Source organism: Bemisia tabaci, chromosome 1 (genome assembly GCF_918797505.1).
Source record: "Bemisia tabaci chromosome 1, PGI_BMITA_v3".
Lineage (NCBI taxonomy): Eukaryota > Metazoa > Arthropoda > Insecta > Hemiptera > Aleyrodidae > Bemisia > Bemisia tabaci.
Window position 1 is genome coordinate 65,781,516 of NC_092793.1, and position 22,877 is coordinate 65,804,392.

Below are 22,877 nucleotides of genomic sequence, written 5' to 3' on the forward strand. Positions count from 1 at the left end.
ATTTGAAGGTTGAATGATGCAATTTATTCCACCCATTTAGTGTTTTAAATTATTCACTTTCCCATGAAGTACATGACTTCCCTTAATTTAATAGTCCAAATAAAGTCTTAAAGTCAATAAAGACTTTTGGTGAAAATATTGTCCGCAATATTCTTAAATGATGTAAAGGTGCCGGATTTCGTACGGATATTTTCGGAAGATTAGATGCTAACTGGGAACTGGGCATGTAACCCTTGCAACAGGATGAGTGGCTTGAAAGAAGAAAAAAACGTATTAAATTGCTATAAAATACATATTCTCAAACGGAAATTTTAAACCAAGATAAATGCGCATGGAATATCTATGAAATAGCTATAAAATATGCTATTTGTACGATACCGTATAAAATAACAAAATAAATAGCTATAAAATAGCCTATCCGGCCGATACCTATTCGATAATCCTATTTTGGCTACTAGGGATGAACGTAGTTAATCAGGCTGAAGCAGAAGTTCTGCACAAAGTACCTAACTAATAAGAATATATTCATTGGTTGCTCACCTTCCCCTATTTGTAGTTTAGAGTCAAGAAACATAATTGGAGATTTCGGAAGAATTCAGTTATTCTCGATCTTGCCGTACTTAGCAAAAAATCTACATGGGTAGAAAAATTGGATATGACATCTGACAGCAGGTCAAAGATACAGGGTTTATAAATTTGCGAAATATGCTGCAGGCCATGAATGGTTGCTGCATGATTTCTCACTGATTTCTTGGATCAGTGAAAGTGTACACACAGAGCTTTAATGAAGTTGGTCTGCATGCATAATTCAAATTATGCTAAGTTTTTGACACATTTAGTGGGGCTGCTGTCATACAAAAGAATATTCATCACAATTTCTATGCGAATTCAATTAAACTAAATTTGAATTATAGTGCGAAAAATTACACAAAATAAGGGGCTCTCTAAATATTTTCTGTCCCTTCACTTTTTTCAATTTTTGTTTTGAAGTCAGAAAAATCATGAGAACTTTCAACAAACATAATAGATACTGGAATATTTGCAGCAAAGACAATACCTTCTTGAAATGACAAGGAACAGATAGGAAGTGCCGAGTATTCTTTCAAAATGTCTCATACTTGATTGCAACATGTAAATTACTTAATAACTTATGGTAGCTATAGCCTATCCCGTATTCCAAGCAATGGAGAAAAAAGAAAGGAAAAATCCATATGTAGCGAGACAAATACATTACAATTAAAATATGATGGCTGACGATGAGTGATGTGAGGAAGAGTTGGAGAAATCAAGTATTATCGTTCATATTTTTTTTATTAAATGATCAAAACAGGGACTTCAGATCATATTGCTGCATGGAAATGTTTTACCAACATTGATCATGTTATAAAACAACAAATACAAAAATAAACAACTATTAACACACGAGTGAATTCACCTATATACAAGAGCATACACGGATATGCATTGGTAAAAAAATGGATCATTTTTACTCAAAAATCACAGTACTTTGGAGCAAAAAACACAAAAGCACAGTCGAAAATACACATTACACAAAGTAGAGGTTTAAGAAGAAAAAAAAAGAGAGTACAAAAAATATGCTGTAGAAAGTCTTTTGATTCAGAGGGCAGTTCTTTCATCGTAGACAATAATGGCTTCATTATCGACGAGAGAATCTGTATCTCTGTGAAGGTACTGACTTCGAGACTTGCTGATCGCTATGATAGCAGCTTCATCATTTCGCATACGATTCTTACGCTTTTTACTGAAATTGACCTGCAAAAACAAAGAAACAGTTTTTGATTATGTTGGATTTTGACTCTAACAATGACGGTGGTGCAGGTAGGTTAATAACACAATAAATTTGGGACATTGCAAGAACTGAAATGAAGAGCTACTCTCTAAGATATTCTTCCAAAAAATATTCAACAATTGAAACTTGTCACATAGAGTTATATTACCACCGATGTTAGCGAAATTGATAAATTCTCCAGCTGTCCTAAGTTGTGGTAGCTTGTTGACCAATGATAACAGAGATGAGAGTCTAAAATAATTAGACAGCTATTAATTTAATTGGTGTGCCTTAAAGTAAAGAGGAGAGACCCCTCGCACCTGATGATCACTTTCAATTCTGCTTTAGAGCAGGAATCATAATTAAACAATCAATTTTAGAATTATTGATAAAAAAAAAAGAAAAAAGATTCAGTTATTTTTACAGTTTGTGCATGCTCGAAGACTAACACTCAAATGGACTGCAATACTTTTAATTAAATACTATGTTTGCAAAGGACTATGCACAGAATACCAAGAATTTAGCGACTGCTAAATTTTGATATTTATTGATTCCTGATGGATTCCTGAGCAGGATGAGCTTTTACAATCAAGCTCTCTATGCACCAGTCTTGCAGAAAGCAGGACTGAAAACTGAATTTTTCAGCATTTCTAAACAAGACAATAATATAAGAAAAATAGTAAACTAGCCACCAAACCTTGATCACTTCCAAGTGTCTGAGGGTTACTTTACTATTTTTCTTAAATTATCAAAACCTTAATAAATATAAATTCATGTACCCAACAGACAAAATTCATACAAATGAAAGAAGCATGCTGCGCAACATCCACATATATGTGGTAAAAGTCTCACATCTTTGTTAGAAAACATTTGTAAGAGGGCGGCTGAAGTCATTATTCACTTATGCTTCTCAAGATTGATCCTCACCCAGCCACACTCCACATAGAAGAGGCTAAATCAAAACTTTGGAGAGCACAAAGTGAGATTTTATATTCCTTGAAAGAAAATCTGGCCCATCCATTAAGAGATAAGTACTTCACAAAAACTTACTTTGGAATATAAATCATTAGAATTATCTGCAGATGCTGATTGCTTTAGCTTTGATCGAACACAAGCTGGCAAACTCCTCGTTTTCAACGTTGATGAGGCATCTTCAGGTATGTTCCACAAACCTCGATCGTCCTCCAAAACTGAAAGATTCAAACAAAACAATCAACTATCAAGAGGCTGCAAAATGTAACTGAAGAATCCAGATGAAAAAAGCTAATGGTAAACACAAAACAAACACAAACAACTCAACAATCTCAACTCTGGCTGTTCCTTCCGGTTTGCAACCTAGCACCTTGAAAGAGTAAATCAAAAAAAGCAAAAGGTAGTGAATAACATGAACCTGGCAGCAAATCAGGAAGAGGTGATTTCCCTTGCAAACAGTTAAGAATTGTGCCATGCTCATGTAATAAATAAGATAAAGGAAATGATATGATTCATGATGAAAATTGTACCATTAAGATATTCGCATGAATGTTGTTTGCTGAATATGGGGCAAGTTTGATTCCAATTTGCATAAACTAGTTATCGATTGGATGCTTTACCATTGAAAAAAGTAAGGAGACTTACTGGTAGCGCTGGAGGCACACTTTGGGTTGAATTCAGAAATCTGTGGAGGTAAAGAGCTGGATGGTGTTTCTTCAGGCTCAATTGTTTTCGATTGTTCTTCTTCGGCTACTTTCTATGAGAAAACAAGAAGGGAGAGTTAGTTGTTGTAAATCCACTTTAGAACGTGCACTAAAGGGGTAAAGGAGACCTCAGTTCCCAGAAATACATTTTAAAAAGAGAAATTTTTGTCACTTTACCAAAATAAATGAGAATTTTAAGTTCATAACAGAGTGGTTTATCTATTATCTTGATCTCCATCAGTTTGACTAATGGGATTATCTTTACCTCTTTTGGTTCATTTTTTGACTATAATTGAAATTATTTGACCTTGCTTTCTCTGCAAAAAAGTGTGGACACAGCACTATTTTACCATGTAGCTTCAACAGTTTCATTATTGCCTGTAATAATATATTTAATTTACAGTTTACTTTGCTAATGATTGCTGTGAAAGACAAGGCTTTTTTTTAGTTGATAAGCTCATCAGCAGTAAGGTCATATCATGTTAGAGGAATAATTCTTTTCCAATATTTTTGCAACAACTTAAAAAAATTCGAACATCTTTTTCCTCCTGACAAGTACCAGAGAAACATTATTAATTTTTAATTCATTCTCTTTCTTGTACTCAAGCAAAATTACTAAATTTGTGTTTTCTTTAATATCTTGTTTATATCATAAAATTTCAGAATTTTTTGCTCAAACTTATGACTGATTGACTTCTGGAAGAGACGTCAAAAACCAGAAGTGTGAAAAATTCCTTCATTGACATTCTACAACATTTCGATTTTTTCTGAATGTTCCTAAAACAATGTTTAATTTCCAAATGTGCAAGCATCAACCTAGCCAATGAATCACCAATATGAAGTACCTTTCAAAATCAGAAAGCAATGAAAAGCGTTTGAACACTTGATGTAGATGCATTTCTCTGGAACTAGACTTTCAGCTTTTTTTGGAAAGCTCTTCCTCTTGATCTGATAGGTGAATGGTACAAAAAAAGAATTGAAATCTTAAAGAATTTGCATTCATTGTGACTACTACTTATTGTGATGTCTGAGGGGACCCTCATAGATTTTACTTGGTATCTTCTAAAAATACATTGTAAAAATTTTGAATTGTACCTCTCAATGAAAACTTGGATCAAGTTTTTCCTCTACTTACCAGACACAAAAGTTGATTTGGAGGAATGCTGATAGAGTGAGGAGCAGGATTTGACGGATTTCCCAGATTTTGTGGGGCAACAAGATGATTCTGGTAGTACCAATGTCTTGTTTGATTTGCAGGCTCTGCGGGAGGAGGTTGGACGCGACTGTCATAAACAAATTGGCCCGTCTTCGGATCCAAGAATACAGAGTGACTGTGGACAGAATTCTGACTTAATTACACGAACTCTCAAAATATTTAGGACAATGAAGGAGAATATAGTGGTAAAAAATTGTAAGGAGGCTGTGACAGGTTTCCCCTGCAGTATTGAACAATGTGAAATGTTAGACTGGACTGAGAATTTGGAAAAATTATACGAAAACTTAAGTTTGTGCAAGAGAGACTTCATTTGCACACTATTTTCTTTTTCACTCTCGAGTACAAAGGTACATCAATTACAGAGGAAAATTTCAAAAATTGAAAATTTATTTTCCGACTGAGACATGAAATCCCTCTTAGATTGACCAATACACATATCAGATCAGTATTTAACATTGTAAAGCTAAGAATCACATTTAGATAGTCTACTGGGACAAGTGATCTGCTACTGGAGTTTTTGGTACTTTAAAATTCATTCAAGATACATTCAAATATTAGCTGAAAGCAACTCAATGAAAGAATGGTCAGAATGAAATCATGAAAAATTTAGCTCACCTTGGGATGTTTGGAATTACAAATCTGGATGCATTGACTGCTTCGACATTACTGTTTTCTGCAACAAAAAAATTGAAAGAAAAAAAAATTAAAGTAAAACTATTGACACAGAACAAAAAAAGAGAACTTTTAAGAGTCCTAAGAAAACAAGAGACATTCAGGGGCAAGGAATAATTAGGCTCTGGTAATACTGTGACTGTAAAGATAAATGAATCTTCTGTTCCAGAGCTGACCGTTGCGTCTGATGTCTTCCCAGCACCAACTGCAAGGCGGTAAATTCTTTGGACAGATACCTGACACAGATAATGCAAGGATAGCACTTTAGTACTGTGCCTCGTGTCATATCCATGACGGTAAATAAGTGCTGTCTATGATTTTATGAAATGCTGCTAAAAGGCCAAAAAATACCCGAATGAGCCTTCCAGTTATCAGTTAATCTCAGTTAGACAAAATCCACCTGCTTGAGCTGAACATTATTCTTCCTCAGTTTTACTTAGAAACCCATTAGAATGCATTTTGCAACTTCACCTGTAATTTTTTATTTTTCTGTCTTTGATTCCCCTGAAGAATAATTTGGGTCCAGAACTGTTCTACCACTCTGTTTAAGATAAGTAAACCTAGGCACTCACCATTATTTTTATTTTTAATGTAAAGGATCCACTTCCAAATTAGAATGAACAGAAGGAGAAGGATAGTAATAATAGCAGCAACAATCAGCACAACAATGAGAGAGGCTCGCTCATCTGTCATCCAAGGAAGAGCATAACCATCAGTCAGGGGCAGAGAGTGATTTTTCTGAAACAAGCGATTAAAGCACTTATTTAAACCAGTATAATTCTACAGGGATGGCAGCTTTATATCGGCACCATTCTCAACAAAACCCTTTTTTCAACTTCCGAAGTTCGAGTCAGAAAATTTATTTTTGTCCATAGTGCTTGAAATAGGTAGTAATTTTTACAAAAAAAAAACAAAAAACAAGAAACAAAACAAAACAAAAAACACATCAGGTCTGAGTGTGTAATTTATGAGCAGATTTTAATAAAGGAGCCAGTACTAATCATAAAATTCTACTGGAGCACACATGATCTGTGGATTAAATTTCTTTCTTCTTCTTGGCTTCTTATATTTTCAAGAGAATCTCTTCTGTTATTCCGCTGCAGAATAATTATTTATTTCATTAAAGTGGGCATTAGCTGATGTTTTTTAGTAAAAATTTGCGCAATGCTGCTCAAATTAAACATTTTTTATGTATTTTACTCTATCCTGATCAATTTCCCATCTTTTATAGCCATGGGCAATAGGTAATAGAAGTAACGTTGCGACAAGGCTTCTCTGCTGTATCACCTTGGAACAGTATCAATGTCATAACCTTTTTCAATGCTACTGATGCAGAAAACTGATATATGCTACTTTACTGTGTTGCAACACTAGTAACTTCCATACTTAACCATTTGATATTAAAAGCAAGCTTATAATTAAACATACAGTTACTCACGAGCATTCTGGCTTTCTTTGTTATTGAAATTTGTGGCACAAATGTCATGAATTTCAATAACACAGAAAGCCAGAATGCTTGTAAGTAACTGTACGATTATTATTATACTGGCGAATCCAGCGATTACTTGTACTTAAACTCAAGGTCATTACATTCTCGTATATTGAGCCAACTGACAGAATCAGCCAACTCAAAGAATTGAGTCAATGGTTATCATAACTGTTCACTGAACATAATGAGTCAAAACTCAACCCATTGTTTGGCCTTGACTAGTAATTTCAGAAATTAGGTATACTTAAATCCGGTCAAACCAGAAAAAAGACAAAGATTTGAAGGGAACAAGTGAGCACATGAGAACTTTACAGGAAAAGAGAGTGAATTCATTGATCAGTCCTAACTTCAGAGCAGTATGTAAGAATTATAGAACTTAAACGAGTCTAGTTTCTACTTCTTTGAGACCAATTTTAAAAATTATTAATAACTTACTGGTGAACCTATTTTCACGGTAATGCCAACCGACTGTTGGTAAACATAACCCATTTCAGACGATGTCTCTTCATTGCTGTGAATATTTTCTTTTAATTCGCTGAAAACAAGAGACGCAAAGCAGTCAAGACAGAAGAACATTATGAAATAATAAAAATTATGCACAGAGGTGATGTCTTTCACAGGGTCTAATGAATAAAATCTTGAAGACAATTTGTAAGCTTCCTGGACAAAAGAGCTGCTGAAACGTCTTAAACAGGAATAATCAGCAGTACATCATTTAAATCAAATGAGCGTAAGTGACCCTGTACTTATACATTGATTGCCAAGATATTAATTACCATCTCCGGAAAATTTCACCAAGAGGACTTTGAACTTTGAACAAAACAAGTACGGGCCCAAACAAATATTAAAAAGAGAAAACACCATGGAGAATTCTCCATAGATTATTAAACCTAGGTTGCGGCGAAGATATACAAACAAAAGATTTTGTACTAAGGTACTTATGAATTACAGTCTGACGATGAGGTCTGAAGATATAAGCACTAGAGAAAGAATTCAATTCAGGGCGTGGGCATCCAACTGCGTAAACTCGTTGAGATAGCGATTAATTGATAAGGGCTCAGAAAATTTCATCTCTGTAAGTAGGCATTATGCAGGTTTCAGTGGTTTCAAGTCTCAACTTCCTAGTTGGGAGTGTTCAGATGATGTAGGAGTGGACTTACTTATTCATTGGAGAAATTGATGCTTGATGAAAGATCCTCGTCCATTAGATTTTCTGAAAATGCGTTGTTCACATAATATGAACAAGCAACTCATTACATGTAAAAATAGAATTAATCTAGTAAAAAACTTAAACTAGAAAAACACAGTAATAAAAAACACTACAGACAGACGGAAGCAAACATAACCTCACTTTCTGGGCAAGCTTGCACACTGAAAAGACAGAAATTCCCACTGGTCGGCATGAGAATTCCCCACCGAAACCTTGAAATGGTGCTCGGTGCTGCACGGAACAGGTCAGGGTATTACTTACGTAAACTTTACATTGTAAAGTACATACCTAGTTGCAATGAAATAATGTCATTCTCTGAAGGTATCGTCACAAAATATATCTAGCTGTCCATCACAAACAAATATTCATGGTTTTCATAAAAATTTCAGCAGTTGGAAGATGGAAAAATCAACATTTTTATTAAAAATTTACAAATAGGTAGGTATAAAAAAACGAGGCCAGATTACATCTCTCTTATCTTTGGCTGTGCTCCTCCTGCAGCCCTTCAAAAAGGAAAAACCACCAAAAAGGACAAACGGAAATAACCCAACATGGAAGTGGAGCAAGAGGAAGGACACGCGTTGGTGACGGCGCAGAGATACAACTATTCGTACTTGATGGATGTCCGTGTCGCATCTGCAAAATTGAAGGCGCGATGGCTCGAGGCGTAAACTCGCAATGTGCTATGTCGCACAGCGTCCCTTAGGCTACAATTTGCAATTAGGAACTGCAATTTTGGCCCAATTTAGAAAGTGGTGTTACTTTTCCTTTGCAGATAGGTCCTTTTGTGTATGAGCCAGAAAGTTTAGTTCCACGCGTCTGCAAAATTGCCCTCCTGAATGGTCGTGACCATGGGTGGAAATAGGAGGGGAGGTGGGAGGGGGCCGGCTCTCCCTACAATTCTGCTCGGCCCCTTCCAAAAAATGTCAAGGACCCAAGCTACTAATTAGTGTTGAGGTAAAAGGCATAGGGAATGTATTAAAACCCAACAGTGTTATATTTTGAATGAACTAAAATCCACAGTAAAATATAATATTTTTAAAACAAGTCTGCAAAATTGCTGTCATCTGTAATATTTAATTCCATTTAATTTGTCATTGCGAATGGCTTAAAAATTGCTCTCCAGACGTTAAAATTTTGAAAGAATTTCGGGGGAGGCCCCCCGAACTCTACAGCTGAGGTAGTCCACTCAGACCCCCCTTGGCCCAAGTTCTATATCCCCGTGCCCCCCCCCCCCCCCTCACAGAAAATTCCTAGTTTCGCCCGTGGTCGTAACCGCAGTGTTGCACTAAACAGCATATCTCTTAGAGGGAAAATTGTGCTCGAGTGAGCTTTTTCCCTTTGTTTGGAGATTTTCAGTTTACTGAATTGTAACCCACGTTGATTACATTGCTAACTTTCTGCCTAATAATTCTACCTCCAAATGGAAAAGGTCCATTTGGTAGACACGAGTACTCGCTAAGCCGCAGATGTGGTCTTGTACTAGCACTTCCTGGCCATAGATCGTATTCGATACATCAAACGGGTGAGATTGTATCGATATCGATTGGTTCAAAACATAAACACAGCCTCAAAAGTAAATTCAGAAATCTGAGAGAACGGATCTTTTGAAACAGATTTTTTATTCTTTTGAGTACCAAATGCCAATGCAAAGTGAAATTGTCAGGAAATTTCTCATTTTCAGCTTTTCCAATAAAAATCCTTACAGTTTGGTTTGAGGTTATGTTCTATTGTTTTGAACCAAACGATACATCGAACCGTTATCGAATACGGTCTATTGACGTATAATACAATCCTCCTGGTGTATTCGTTGCTTATGAATAGTGGTGTTGCTGCATGCGGCACCATGGCAACCATACAGCTGAGTGAAAATAAATATACGCCACATGGCAGACAAACTCTTCAAAAAAAACACAGAAGCAATCATATGCAATGTTTTAAACTTCTCTTTTGCAACAATAATTCCGTTGTGATTTCATCTGTTTGTAGGGGTGGAGTTTATTTGAATCTGTTTGATATCCTTGCGAATTGTTTTACTTTGTAGTTGCCTGCGTCGAGTTTTGTTCCCGAGGTTACCCCTCCGCATTTAAAATTCTAAGTATTTTCATAATTATTTACCGATTCGTAGTAGAGAATTATTCAAAGTTTATCCATGAGTCGTCTTCGTGCAGCCGGATTTTTACAGCTATGTGTGTTCGATGTGCGACAAATAAAGCAAAACACTGACTGTCTTACAGTGCGGTAAAGATTTAAATTGTGAAAAAATGGACTCATTTTTCTGACAATCGTTTGTTAACAGTGCGACCAGTCAATTTACAAATGTTTACGTGACAATCTTAGGATATTTAAAAAAATTAATGTGAATAGCATTGAAACCTTACTAACGCTAGCATGGCCATCTACGCCTTCATAATGGTTTTCGTCAGGAGGTAAGATTTTTTTACGTATCAAACGTAACGTAACGTTTTTTTCCGTATCGCTAGAAACGATCGTAACGATAATTACATCAAGGGCTAAAGTCAAAAATGTCAATCTTTGATTTTGGCTTTTTAAAACTTTCATTCGTGTTTCATTTAATTTATACACATTTGTAGGTATACCAAATCATGGACACTCTCAATGGTAGTGCTTTTGCGTGTACTAGGATAACTTTTTCTCATTATAGTTGACTGTTATTTTTAAAAAATAATAATAATTACGCCTATTCTTATACAAGCCTTGTGACATTAGTTGTGTGTGCCCATGTACATTTTAGGTACGGCTTTAATTCAAAGGAAGTTAAAGGCGTGCCTATTTTACACTAGCCCACAGCCAGAAATTATTCGAAAGGGGATTCGAAATCAAAAATATCCTCAAAGTTGGATCCCAAAAGCTCTTTACAGTGCTAAAAAGATAACACTTTTGAGTTTTTCATATAATGCGAGGAGAGAGATCTAAAATCTCTACATTGTAAAAAAAAAAAAAAAATCGGTGTTTACCAAATACTTAAATTCACTCCCCCATATTTCCAAAAAAATTGAGCAATTAAGTGGGGTGTTTTTGTTCTTCTTCTATGAAGCTTTTCAGCACTTGGTAAAGTTCTAAAAATATTTTTCAATAAAAGAACTGAAATTTTACAACACGTCTAATTATTATTGTTCCAATACAAGTTAATGTCTTATCAACAATGTCTAATGATGTCTTTATTATTTTCAGAGGTGAATGGACACTACTCTCGGGTGAATTAGTATCCACTTTTACCCAAAGAAAGGGTACAAAATTATAACTCAAAATCACATATATTCTGGAACAATTTTACGTTAAAAAAATTGGACCTGTGTTCACTTCACCATGCAGTTATCAAAATCATCTTCAACTCTTTACCAGAATGATCCTTTGTAAGTACACGCAGAAATGCCTCTCAAATCATACATCGACGCATCGACTTAATCGTAATTCCATGCAGCCTCTCAAATTATAATGTTTTATTTTTCCTCCAAAGGGGGCACATAAAGATATTGCCTCTTTGCTTGTAGCAAAAAAGAGGAATTTTATGACATTTTTAAAGGCATAAAAAAGTAGTGATGGCCTCGAAAAAACTTTACCGTAAATCATTTCAAGACATACAGGGTGTTTCAGACCACCGTACAGGCCTTTTTCTCGGTTGGTATAGGTGACGAAGTCGGAGACGCGGGGTTGAATAGGGAATTGACCCCAAGGGATACGAATTTTGTGGTCCCGGAAACCCCCCCCACCCCCCCTTGGGGGGTAACGAGGGGGTCACGATGCTGAAAGTCACGGTTCCCGACCGACATTGCGGATCGATCGCATCAGAATTGAAAAGTACGGAAAATTTCACGTGGAATCGACCCCTAAAATCCAAAATGGACCTCAAGGCCAAAATGACCCCTAAAGAGGGGGACAGTACCCCTCCAAAATTTTCTTGGTCTCAAAATGACGTAAAATTTCTCCGAAAAAAAGACGGTTCCCAGATAATCTGACTCGAGAAATACAAATTTCATGGTCCCGAAGCTTTCCTCTAGCTCCTTGGAGGGTATAAAAGTGGGGGCCCAATTTTTAAAAAATCGGGGTCCTTTTGAATCGCAAATTGATTGCATCCAAATTGAGGAGCAGAAACACATTTACATCTTAAGGACTCCTTAGGAGTTCTAATTGACACCCCTGAACGGCAGAAAGTAACCCACTGAGGCGAAGGGGGCCTCGCCCCGCCAAAAATTTTCAGGATTACTCTTTGGTCGCAAAATTGACGGTCGATTTCAGAAAAAGACGGTTTCCATGTAATCGACCCCGCGGAGTCAGGAAATGAAATTTAGATTCTCGGGTCGATTACATGGGAAACGTTTTTTCTGGAGAATCGAACGGTCAATTTTGCGACCAAAGAGGAATCCTGAGAAATTTTTGGGCGGGGGCGAGGCCTTCCTCAGATGGGTTACTTTCTGCGTTCAGGGTGGGTCAATTAGAACTCTAAGAGTCATTTAAGAGTTGTAAATGTGTTCTGACTCCTCAAATTTGATGACACTCAATTTGCGATTCAGAAAGGGAGCCCGATTTTTAAAAAGTGGGCCCCGTTTACCTCAAGGAGTAGAGGGAGTCTTGGGACCATTGAACAATTTTGGATTTCTCGAGGACGATTATCTTTTTTTTTGGGAAACCGTCTTTTTTGGAGAATTTACGTCCAATTTTGAGACGAAAGAGAAATTCTGGAGGGGGGTACTGTACCCCTCTTTAAGGGGGTCATTTTGGGCCTTGGATGTCGATTTGGATTTTTAGGGGTCGATTCAGTGAAATTTTCGTACTTTTCATTTCTGATGCGATCGATTCGACAAAATTCGGTCGGGAACCGTAGCTTTCAGCATCGTGACCCCAGTTACCCCCAAGGGGGGGTGGGGGGGTTTCGGGACACAAAATCGTATTCCTTGGGGGTTCAATTCCTATTCAACCCGCGGTCTCCGACTTCGTAGACCTATACCCACGAGAAAAAGTGGGTGCCTGGTCGGGTGGTCTGAAACACTGTATATAGACTATGGACTCACTATCACTATTTACTTTTTTGGGATGTTTAAAATATATTTTTTTTATACTATGAAATCTTTGGTTTAAAAACTTTCTAAAGTTATCTTGTGTTCATACTCCAGAAATCAAGAAATCAGGCTGATCCAAGACAAGCTAGCTACCGTTGAAAAGTATTTTCAGCATTTGGGATCAACGTTTGCCATCTCAGCCAAAATGGCAGCAAGGTAACTATAATGCTATTCATGTTCACTGAATACAAACGTTTCGACTTCGTCGAGAATAGTCGCACTTAATAAGCCCACTTCAGGCACTGGAATGGGAAATGGAAAATTATCGATAGTCGATTCATGCCTCGCCACTGACCCGGAGTCTAGGTAATGACGATCAGGAGACTTCCATAAACGAGGATTCGGCGATGCCAAAACATTGGGGTAAACCTCAAACAGGGCCGGATTATCCTACTTGCCGCCCATGGGCCGCCTGTATTTTGCCGCCTCTTCTCGTTCGTTTAGAAACATCAATAAAAACCATCAAGTGAACGTGCCAGCGGGGGAGGGGTGAATAAGACGCGTTTACTCGTGTTGAACACATTTTTTGGGAAAGCCCTGTCAACACTACTAGCAAAAGGTCACGGAATTTTGCGCGAAAGTCAAGTTTCGTAAACCTATCTCTAATGGACAAGGCCCTCCATTCATAAGAAATGAAAGAAAAAATTATGAAAGAACAAACACAAAATTTGGTTTAATGATTTTAACTCCCGCCGCCGCGCCGCGCCGCGCCGACCGCACCGTGTTTGGCGCAATGCGTGAAGTATTCACGCAGTCTTGTTATTCGTGCAGTCTTGTAGGCGATATCCGTTTCACGCTGACCACAATAACCGCACTGTGTTTGATGCAATGCGTGAAGTATTCGTGTAGTCTTGTAGGCGCTAATATGTGTTACATGCCGACTGCCGCGCCGAGGGCTTCTCTTTTTCATCTCAAGTCCTCGTCATCATTTCTCCCTAAGTTGCGCCGTTCCAGGCCAAATTGCGTGTTCGGTTTCTCTCTTAACTCGACTAATTAAAGGTGCTGTCTCTTGTATCACTGAAAGACGACAAAATTAGAAATTACTATATACTCTCAGGAAATGAGAGATTTTGTAGCCTTTTCTCGTTTGTAATTTATTTTTTCTAAATCCGTTTTTTTTTTATACCTACATTTAAATTTGCCGCCATCTAGATTTGCCGCCATGGGCCGCGGCCCATGTGGCCACCCCCTTAATCCGGCCCTGCTGACATCAAAAGTATATAAAAAAAAAATCATTGAATCTCCCTCGCTATCTTACAGATTGAAAAGAGGAAAAAGCCGGAAGAAAACTCGAAAGGCAAATGCCGCTGACGATTTTTAGGGATTCTCTCATGGGGTATATTATTTTTGTCAAAAATCAGCGACGATACATTGGTTTTTGAACTGTGCTGTGTTAATGCTGTCATTCCATTTTTCAGACTTCGCGACCAAACAGACTCTGTTGCAAAGGCAATGCACGCATACTCAGTGGCGGAATTTGATAACAGCACGCTGAAAAGTGGCTTGAAAAATCTTGCTAATGTCTTCATTCAGATCGGCACCTATGGGTGAGTAAAATTGTAGATCTCAAGGTTCGGATCAAGAATCCTAAAGGCACTAATGAGATGCTAAGAAGTTTGATTTACCTATCGCAGAATTCATCTGCTTAAGTAAGGGCGCTGTTGAGTTTCATCAGCCTCCTGCGCCAGTACAAAAATGTTCGTCGTTAGAAAAATATTTGAGTATAATTTTCCTCTCATTTTTTCTTTCTAGGGATGAGGAGGCTCATTTGATTGAATCAGCGGTGGTCAAGGAAATCACATCCTACGATGAGGCATTTAAACCAGTTCGCGAGGAGTTGAAACAGTTGATTTCGCTCAAGGATAAACAACTTATGAGGCGAAAACACCTTGATCGCATCAAAGAGAGAGGTTACCGTAATCGTCAAGAGACCGTATCCTTTATTTGCATAAAATTGCTTGATGCAAGGCTTCAGCAAAAACCGGAGGTGGCCATAACTTAAAAAATAGTAATTGTGTAGTTTTGTTTTTTCGGTAATCCGGTCAAGAAGAGGGGGAGGGGGTCACCGAACCCACGTTACCGGGGCCCGGCCCACTAAGGGGCCCATCCGGTGCCCCTAAAAGAAAACTTGAGCCGTGATGTCAACCCAAAGATGGGTTTTTTTTATCTCGCTTCCTTCTTTCGTCCCCTCTCATTACCTTCTGACAATATTTATCTCCTCCAAAACTTACAAATTTGCAAATTTACTATTTTTCTACATCTTAATTTTTCCCGATATTTATTCGATTCGTGCCATATTTTTTTAGATTTCCCTAACAGCTGTCGTTTTCTGTATAAATTTTGCAACAAAAACCCTAATCTATTGAGCCTTTCCTTGGGCCTGCAAGCAAGTATTTTGCGCTTGAATTGCCAAAACGTGAGTTTTCTAGCTTTAAATGTTCAAAATTTGCTGGGGTGGACCACCGGTCCACTCTATAACTTAGGGGCAAACCTCCATGCACAGGCACACACCCTCGGTCGTGCGAGAAACACGATACCGATTCTCTCTGCAATTAACTCCCAGGCTCAAAAAAGTCGCTTTAAATTCAGGCCGTAATAAATGGGATAGCTGACGCTACGTTGAGAGTCCCCCTCTATATCCAGTCAAACTCTTCGTGCACAGATAGGGTGAAAATACATAGCAGGGTGAGCGGATAATGTAAGATACCCCCCATCACAAGTAGCATGCAGCATGCAGTGATTGCGGTAAGTTGCGATTTGATCGGAAAGCTATCACCATTTAATCCAAGTCGATTTATTGCAATATTATCGAATACAAAATTGCGATTTCATCGCATAAAGTTGCAAAAAAATCGCGATTTTATCGACAGCGATTTATCGAACGAAAAATCGTGATAAGTTGAGATAAAATTTCGATTTTATCCAACGCGACGTCACAGAGATAAAAATTTCGACAAGATTGAGGATAATCGCTCAGATTTTGGTGATTTCAGTGATTTAATTGCCAAAAAATCGTAAAAAAAAATCGGAACTTAATTTCCAAATTTCGCGATTTTACCGTTGAAAAATGCCACTCAGGTTATTGCGGCGTGAATTTTGAGCGCGTTTTTTGAGCTTGGGTGTCGATTTCACAGAAAAGCGCTGGAACCATCGTGATTCTGGCGTGGAAAAAGTACTTGTATTGCAAATCCGGGACACATGCAAGAGCTCAATTGATGAAATTCACCGCATAGAGAAAAAAAAGGAGGTGTTTGCATCTTGAGGTTTGTTTACCCTGTGACGTAGGTCGGTACAACCTGGCCAGCGAAATCCGGAATTCGAAATATGAACAACGGACCATAATGTCCGATTTTTTTTTATTTAAATCAACTCATGATATAATTTCAAGCACTTTTTATAGAATGAATTTTTTCCATGAATTACACCATTTCCAAGAAAATCGATGATAAACGTCGCTGTACCGACCTACGTCATCAAAAAAATGCCAAGATGCCCGAAATGCCTCCTTTTTTTCTCTATGAATTCACCGCTTGTTCGATGAGTAGTTTCCTTGACGACTGCATAACTGCAGTCAAATGCCGAGGTTGAACTGGTGAAAGTGACAGGTCAACTGCAGCGGTGCACAGCATCCACCGAGGATCTCATGGAGGGTTTTGAGCTGCGGAAAGTGAGGGATCTGAAATCCATACTACAGTCATTTCTCAAAATTCAAATGAGGTACCACTCCAAAGCACTCGAGCTCCTCACTAAGGGCTTCCATATCGTCTCGATGATCGACGAGGAACTAGACGTTCAGGTGAGCTCAATTCAGGTTTTTTTTTTAGATAAGATAAGATATTTTTATTCAAAAAGTAAAACATAAAATAAAGAACAACATTAATCTGCCCGGCAAAGTGGGGTACCCAATTATTCTACCGGATCAGAAATAAATTAAATTCAACTGATAATAATAGAAGAAAGAAAAAAAAAAACAAAAAAACCAAAAAAAGGAAAATTTAGGGCCGGGTCTACTGCTGAGGCCCATCAAGCCCCAAGGGACTCCTCTCCTCACACTTTCATCATATTTTCCTTGATATCTTCAAGTTCCGCAACCTATAAGAACCGGAAATAACACGAGGACACATGTTTTCACGTATCTATGTTGCCAACTTTTATCCCGACAATTGTAAAAATTCAACATAATTATCTTCCCGTATCCTAGGGGCTTTTTTTTTTTTTTTTTTTTTTTTTTTTTTTTTTTTTTTTTTTTAATTTTATTTTCCAGTTTTGGCAGATGATGAAAAAGAAATCGAGAAATTTTGGAAATATAACTCCTAACTAAAAATATTTCTCTATGTTGTTGTTTGTTCCTCATGAAGTTTGTTAGCGATTATCAAACCCTTACTCATCATGCCTCTTTAATTTTCTGCAGGAATTCAGCTCGGTTCTGCGGGCGGACCCAAACTTTTCGGCGCGTCATTCAACTGTGAGTAGATTTCCGATACCAAAGACGATCTCCCAGACAAGCTCGATCATGAGTCTCGTGAATGAATTGGCTATTGAATTACCTAGATCAACATCTACGTCTCCGCATTCGGAAGAAAATTTAAATCCAGAGGATGCGGTGAGTTTAATATATCGTTGCTTTATAACCATACTCATCTCCCTGGTAAAAATTGGCAGTAGAATCTGTGTTCCAAAATACCATAGACTTACAGCCGGCTGTAAGATTTCCAATAGCTTCTATAGCCGGCAACACAATTTCTTATAGCCTTTTATAGCCGATGGCGATTAAGCAACAGCCTGGCGATAAAGTGGCGATAAACCTAAACGTTACTAATTACGGATGCTAGGACTTAGTGAGTTTTTGGACTACCGCTCTATTCTCGGGCCGCAGTGTCTTGATTTAATTTGCGAGGAAAGCTCCGTTTTTTTGAAGGATGCCTGACATTCCTAAGATGTTGGAACGCCTTCAATTTCGTATGATACTGTGCAATACCTCTGGTGTGAAATAGTTGCTTCAAGCGCCGCGGTACGCTGCGGCGCGGCGCGGCGGGCGGGCAGAACGCGCATTGGCGCCTGCAAACCTAACAGGGATACTTCACGCATTGCGTAATGCGTGAAGTATCCCTGTTAGGTTTGTAGGCGCCATTGCGCCGCCGCTCCGCTTTGTGTTAGCCTCTTATATTTAATCTTGCGGAGTCAGCGTTTTTCAACTCATGACTTCGAAATGTTTGCACACTCCGTATCGGTTATTCTCATTTTGGTTGATGAAAAAAAATATGTATAGTAAAGGAAAATATAATGTGCGTTTTGAAAATATTAAGGTGATTCCGTACAAACTTAAGGATTTACAAAGCACAAGAATTTCTACTCAATTTCTTACAGCCTTTTATAGCCGATGGCGAAAAAGCAACAGCCAGGCGATAACGTGTAAAGTCCGGCGATAGGAACTATAGCCCGGCTGTATAATTTTGTATCGCTTCGTGTAGCCCGGCCGTATGATTTTTCCACTTTCTACAGCCAGCTGTATGATTTTCTATCGCCCTCTCCAGTCGGCTATTGGAACTCCTATGGTATTTTGAAACGCAGTTCCTATCGCCAATTTTTACCAGGGCTACTGTTACACAGGTGGTATACCGTCGCTAATTATCCACAGTCAACGTGCATTTATAGGCAGAGAACTGAGCAACTCAGCAGTCTTGTACTTGATGAGGATTCGAATTGTAATAGTCCGAGAGGTCGCTGCCATTTTGGTGTCCCACTTCAAACTTGACTTTTCGAAAATCGACTGAGCTTTTTCCCCGATCTTAAAACCCGTTGTCAGCCTAACCGGAGCCGGGGCGTTATACTACCGTGCTAGGGAAAAACGCCGTATGAACATTCGAGAGTTGCCAGATTTCCTTCAATAAAATGTGCATTTTTGGGGAAAGTTATGAATATTTATCCTTGGAATTTTCAGGAACTTTAGGTAAAATTGGACGAAGAATATTCCTAAGCTCACCAGAAAATTCGTGGTTTATAAATGGAACTTTGACAAGGCCTGAAGGTTCATACACGGCGTTTTTCCTGAGCACGACAGTAGAGGTGCGAAAATGCCTAAAAATGTCCCATCCCAAAATGTGGCTGACAGCGTTATTCGAATGTATAACTTTTCTTCATAATCTCTAAGTTTCGTTAGTGTCGATTGAGTACTAAGCAGAAATATTCAGCATTACCGGTGAATACTCACTTGGCGCTGTACCTATATATTTTTGCGCGCAATGAGCGAAAGTTTCCGGCGATCAACTATTGAAGGAAAACCCGGAAATGCCAAATACTGCATGCCGGTAAATATTGACTTGACGTTGTAATTTTCGCGCTATCAGAGAGTGATCTCGGCGATCAGCTAATGTAACCGGAAATGACGAATACTAGCTGACGCATTACTTCAAGTGCCTAAAGCGTTCAACCAACGATTAAACGGGAGCTCTCAAACGGGCACTAATTCTTCAATTTGTCAACAATTTCTGCATGAAATTCCTTGAAAATTCCAAGATCTCATCTGTGATGTGTCCTAAACACATCGATCACCTTCAAAGATCTTCGGCCTGACGATCTTTGAAAGGCAACAGTCAACAGTTCCATTGATGAGCCTCTTGGAAGCCCCTACTTCGTGCGTGGGCTGGAAGCTTCAAAACCCTCAAATGGTTTTTTTTTTTTTTTTTTTTTTTTTTTTTTTTTTTTTTTTTTTTTTGTAAGCAAACTTTTTGAAGCCGGAAATGTATGATGATTATTAATTGCCGTCTTTTTTTTCCACAGACTTTTTCGACAGGAACCGGAGAAAAATTATCGGACGAGAGCTTAAACGAGGGCAACGATGATGTGGTGCAAGAGGACCGGATCTCGGAGAAAGGCAAAAGGAAGGAGGAAGAGGATGGCAGATCGGAAGATGGTGGAAAAGAAAGGGTTGCTCTGAGCATTCCGATCGCAGCCCCACGTATCTCACTTGGTCAGTCGGTCTCCGCCAATCCATCACCTTCATCATCGCCCAGCGTATCCCCTGTTCGATATACAAGTGCTTCAGATCCTGGCAGTGGTACATCGTTTTAATTTAACCCACCGGGTACACGTTACAGTCCTCTAAAGGTGACTAATGAACAGGACAAAAAATGAAAACCAACATAATTATTCTCGACAGTTTAAAAGGCATTTTAATATGCCTATATCATTCCCTTGTAGAGTCGAGGAGCATGATATCATGATGTAAATTGGCCGACTATTCATGAGTGTTACAGTGCTACACCCCGTTTACGGATTAGGCCATTCCGCGGAATGGACACTTTCTTTCCCCATTTCACGGAATGACAGGTCGCTATGTCACATCGGGAATCCGCGAGTTGATATGTTAAGTTCGCCTTCAATTTGAGTGATGCTGTGCCACGCTCGGGTGCTCGAATAGTTGCTTCGCGCTTAAGTACGCTGAGTTGGCATTCATCTTCATTGTATGCGACTTGAGACCAGGGCCGGATTTACCTACTTGCCGGCCATGGGCCGCCTGTATTTTGTCGCCCCCTTCTCCTTCGTTTTGAAACATCAATAAAAACCATCCAGTGAACGTGCCGAAGAGGACTAGGAGGTGCATATAAGACGCGTTTACTCGTGTCGGACACATTTTTTGCGAAAGTCCTGTCAACAATACTAGCAAAACACGGAACTTTGCGCGAAAGTCAAGTCCCGTAAACCTATCTCTGTGTGGTCAAGGCCTTCAATTTATAAGAAATGAACGAAAAAATTATGAAAGAACAAATATAAATGTTGTTTAATAATTTTAACAACCGCCGCCGCGCCGCGCTGACTGCACTGTGTTTGGCGCAATGCTTGAAGTATTCATGCAGTCTTGTAGGCACTAATTTAAGCGTTTTCACGCCGACCGCTGACCGCAATATGTTTGACGCAATGCGTGAAGTATTCATGCACCCTTGTAGGCGCTATGCGTTTCACGCCGACCGCACTGCGTTTCACGCAATGCGGGAAGTATCCGTGTAGTCTTGTAGGCGCTAATATGTTTTACATGCCAACCGCCGCACTGAGGGCTTTTCCTTCTCATCTCGAGTCCTCGTCATCATTGCTCTCTGCGCCGCGCCGCTCCAGGCCAAATTGTGTGTTTGGGTTCTCTCATAACTCGACTAATTAAAGGTGCTGTTTCTTGTATCACCGGAAGACAACAAAATTAAAAATTACTATATTCTCAGGAAATGAGAGATTTTGTCGCCTCTTCTCGTTTGTAATTTTTTCCCGAATCTGATTTTTTTATACCTACGTTTAAAAAAATTGCAAAATTTGCCGCCCCCCTGAATTTGCCACCATGAGCCGCGGACCACCTAAATCCGGCCCTGCTTGAGTCGTTGCAGAAATTGACCAGGTGAGTTGGTACGTTAAGTTGGCCTTCATTTTCGTTTTTATACCCCGTGACGTAGGTCGGCACAGGTACTCCAGCAAAATCCGGAATTCGAAGTATGCAAAATGGACCATAACGTCCGATTTTTTTGCTTAAATCAACTCATGATGTAATTTCAAACACTTAATATTGAATGACTTTTTTCCATAAACTACACCATTTCCGACAAAATCGATGATAGAAATCGTCGTACCGACCTACGTCATCAAAAAAGTCCAAGATGCCCAAAATACAAACACCTCCTTTTATTTCTCTGTGATAAAAATGCAATAATCTTACAAAATTTGGGCAAGAAATGAAGTTGGCAATGGAACTATAAAACGTTTTTTATGTGTGATACAAATAGGCTCAAGAAAAAAAAGTAAAAAAAAAGCAACTGACATATTTTAATTTTATTACAATAAATATCAATAAGAGGAAGAGGGGCCTTTTCGGTCAGTGAGCAGACATACACACTACTTCAATAAAACAGCAATAAGTTTACCATGTGGTCGTAGTTTCTTGCATCCTGTGATTCTTGAGTCCTTCCTCGCCCGACAAGCATTTCTCGTTTCTCTATAAGATATGGTTAATAGAGGTGAAGACCTATCATACTGTAGGTATGCAAGATGAGTGTTAAATACTCATTGACTGGCTCAACCAGGCATCTATTGATCGGAGAGTGGGAGGTTTTCTTTTTTAGATTGATTATTTTAAAGAAGTTCCGCAACTGCCTCTTCAGCTCATTTTCACAGTGTATAATGGAAATAAACGAGAATCTCAAAGAAAAATCTCACACTCGATTTTTTTCCCTCCATGCTCTACAAAGAGGGAAAATCTAGAATTTGTAAAATCCCTTGAGGCTTTTTCATGAAAGACCGTGATGAAATGCTGTAGGAATACTCATGCCTTCTTTTAGGTAAAAATTCAAACTCAGTTGCAACAAGTACGCGGCTGATCGGCAATTATCTCAGAGTTTCTACATTTTTTAGAGAAAAGTCAAGTTACACATAGGTACATACATTACCTACTCTTCCCTTCCCTGTATGAAAATTGAATATGAGTTAGGTATAAAATCCACTGCTTTAGAATGCTCAATTTTTAATTATTCAATTTACAGTGCCTAGGCATTGAAAATAAATCATTTTCAGTATGTTTTGAGGGGTTTGATAATTTATATTAAGTAGCCAGTTTCTTTGAGAAATATTTTCTTTACGATATGTGAACATTTCTTCTTTAGTGAAATTTTTAAATTGTGTTTTTGCAGCATTAGTGCATGCCCAGAGTGAGTAGGTATTTCAATATCTTATTATGAGGATCACATACCCATTTCAAAGTAATGTGTC

General features: G+C 38.5%; 2 protein-coding genes across 4 annotated transcripts; one reads left to right on the forward strand and one right to left on the reverse strand.

Annotated features, from left to right (window-relative positions):
- Positions 1-1,292: 1,292 nt before the first annotated feature.
- On the reverse strand, positions 1,293-8,187 carry LOC109034618 (uncharacterized). Of its 3 annotated transcripts, none has more exons than XM_019047868.2 (8): positions 8,003-8,187; positions 7,278-7,377; positions 5,926-6,091; positions 5,297-5,354; positions 4,601-4,796; positions 3,407-3,518; positions 2,840-2,979; positions 1,293-1,773 (listed from the first exon to the last, which is right to left on the reverse strand). In XM_019047868.2, exons 1-8 carry the CDS (start codon positions 8,008-8,010, stop codon positions 1,618-1,620), a joined length of 936 nt encoding a protein of 311 aa, XP_018903413.2. In that variant the 5' UTR covers positions 8,011-8,187; the 3' UTR covers positions 1,293-1,617. The 3 variants fall into 3 exon arrangements, with proteins under 3 accessions (XP_018903413.2, XP_018903414.2, XP_072161731.1); XM_019047869.2 differs by lacking the exon at positions 8,003-8,187 and adding an exon at positions 7,619-7,758; XM_072305630.1 differs by lacking the exon at positions 8,003-8,187 and adding an exon at positions 7,704-7,735.
- Positions 8,188-9,908: 1,721 nt separating this feature from the next.
- Fam92 (CBY1 interacting BAR domain containing protein Fam92) lies at positions 9,909-22,811 on the forward strand. The gene is made up of 8 exons (XM_072305635.1): positions 9,909-10,481; positions 11,248-11,429; positions 13,188-13,289; positions 14,552-14,680; positions 14,886-15,066; positions 16,705-16,929; positions 17,545-17,736; positions 19,914-22,811. The coding sequence occupies exons 2-8, from the start codon at positions 11,383-11,385 to the stop codon at positions 20,202-20,204; spliced, it is 1,167 nt and encodes a 388-aa protein (XP_072161736.1). The 5' UTR covers positions 9,909-10,481; positions 11,248-11,382; the 3' UTR covers positions 20,205-22,811.
- The last annotated feature ends 66 nt before the right edge of the window (positions 22,812-22,877 follow it).

Excerpts from the sequence above, each read along its gene's own strand:
- LOC109034618 (XM_072305630.1), bottom strand. Across the intron at positions 2,980-3,406 it reads GTGTGCCTCCAGCGCTACCA|TTTTGGAGGACGATCGAGGT; the intron begins GTAAGTCTCCTT and ends TGAATCTTTCAG. Across the intron at positions 1,774-2,839 it reads CTAATGATTTATATTCCAAA|GTCAATTTCAGTAAAAAGCG; the intron begins GTAAGTTTTTGT and ends TTGTTTTTGCAG.
- Fam92 (XM_072305635.1), top strand. The coding sequence starts at position 11,383 with ATGCAGTTATCAAAATCATCTTCAACTCTTTACCAGAATGATCCTTT. Across the intron at positions 11,430-13,187 it reads CTTTACCAGAATGATCCTTT|AAATCAAGAAATCAGGCTGA; the intron begins GTAAGTACACGC and ends TTCATACTCCAG. Across the intron at positions 13,290-14,551 it reads TCAGCCAAAATGGCAGCAAG|ACTTCGCGACCAAACAGACT; the intron begins GTAACTATAATG and ends TCCATTTTTCAG.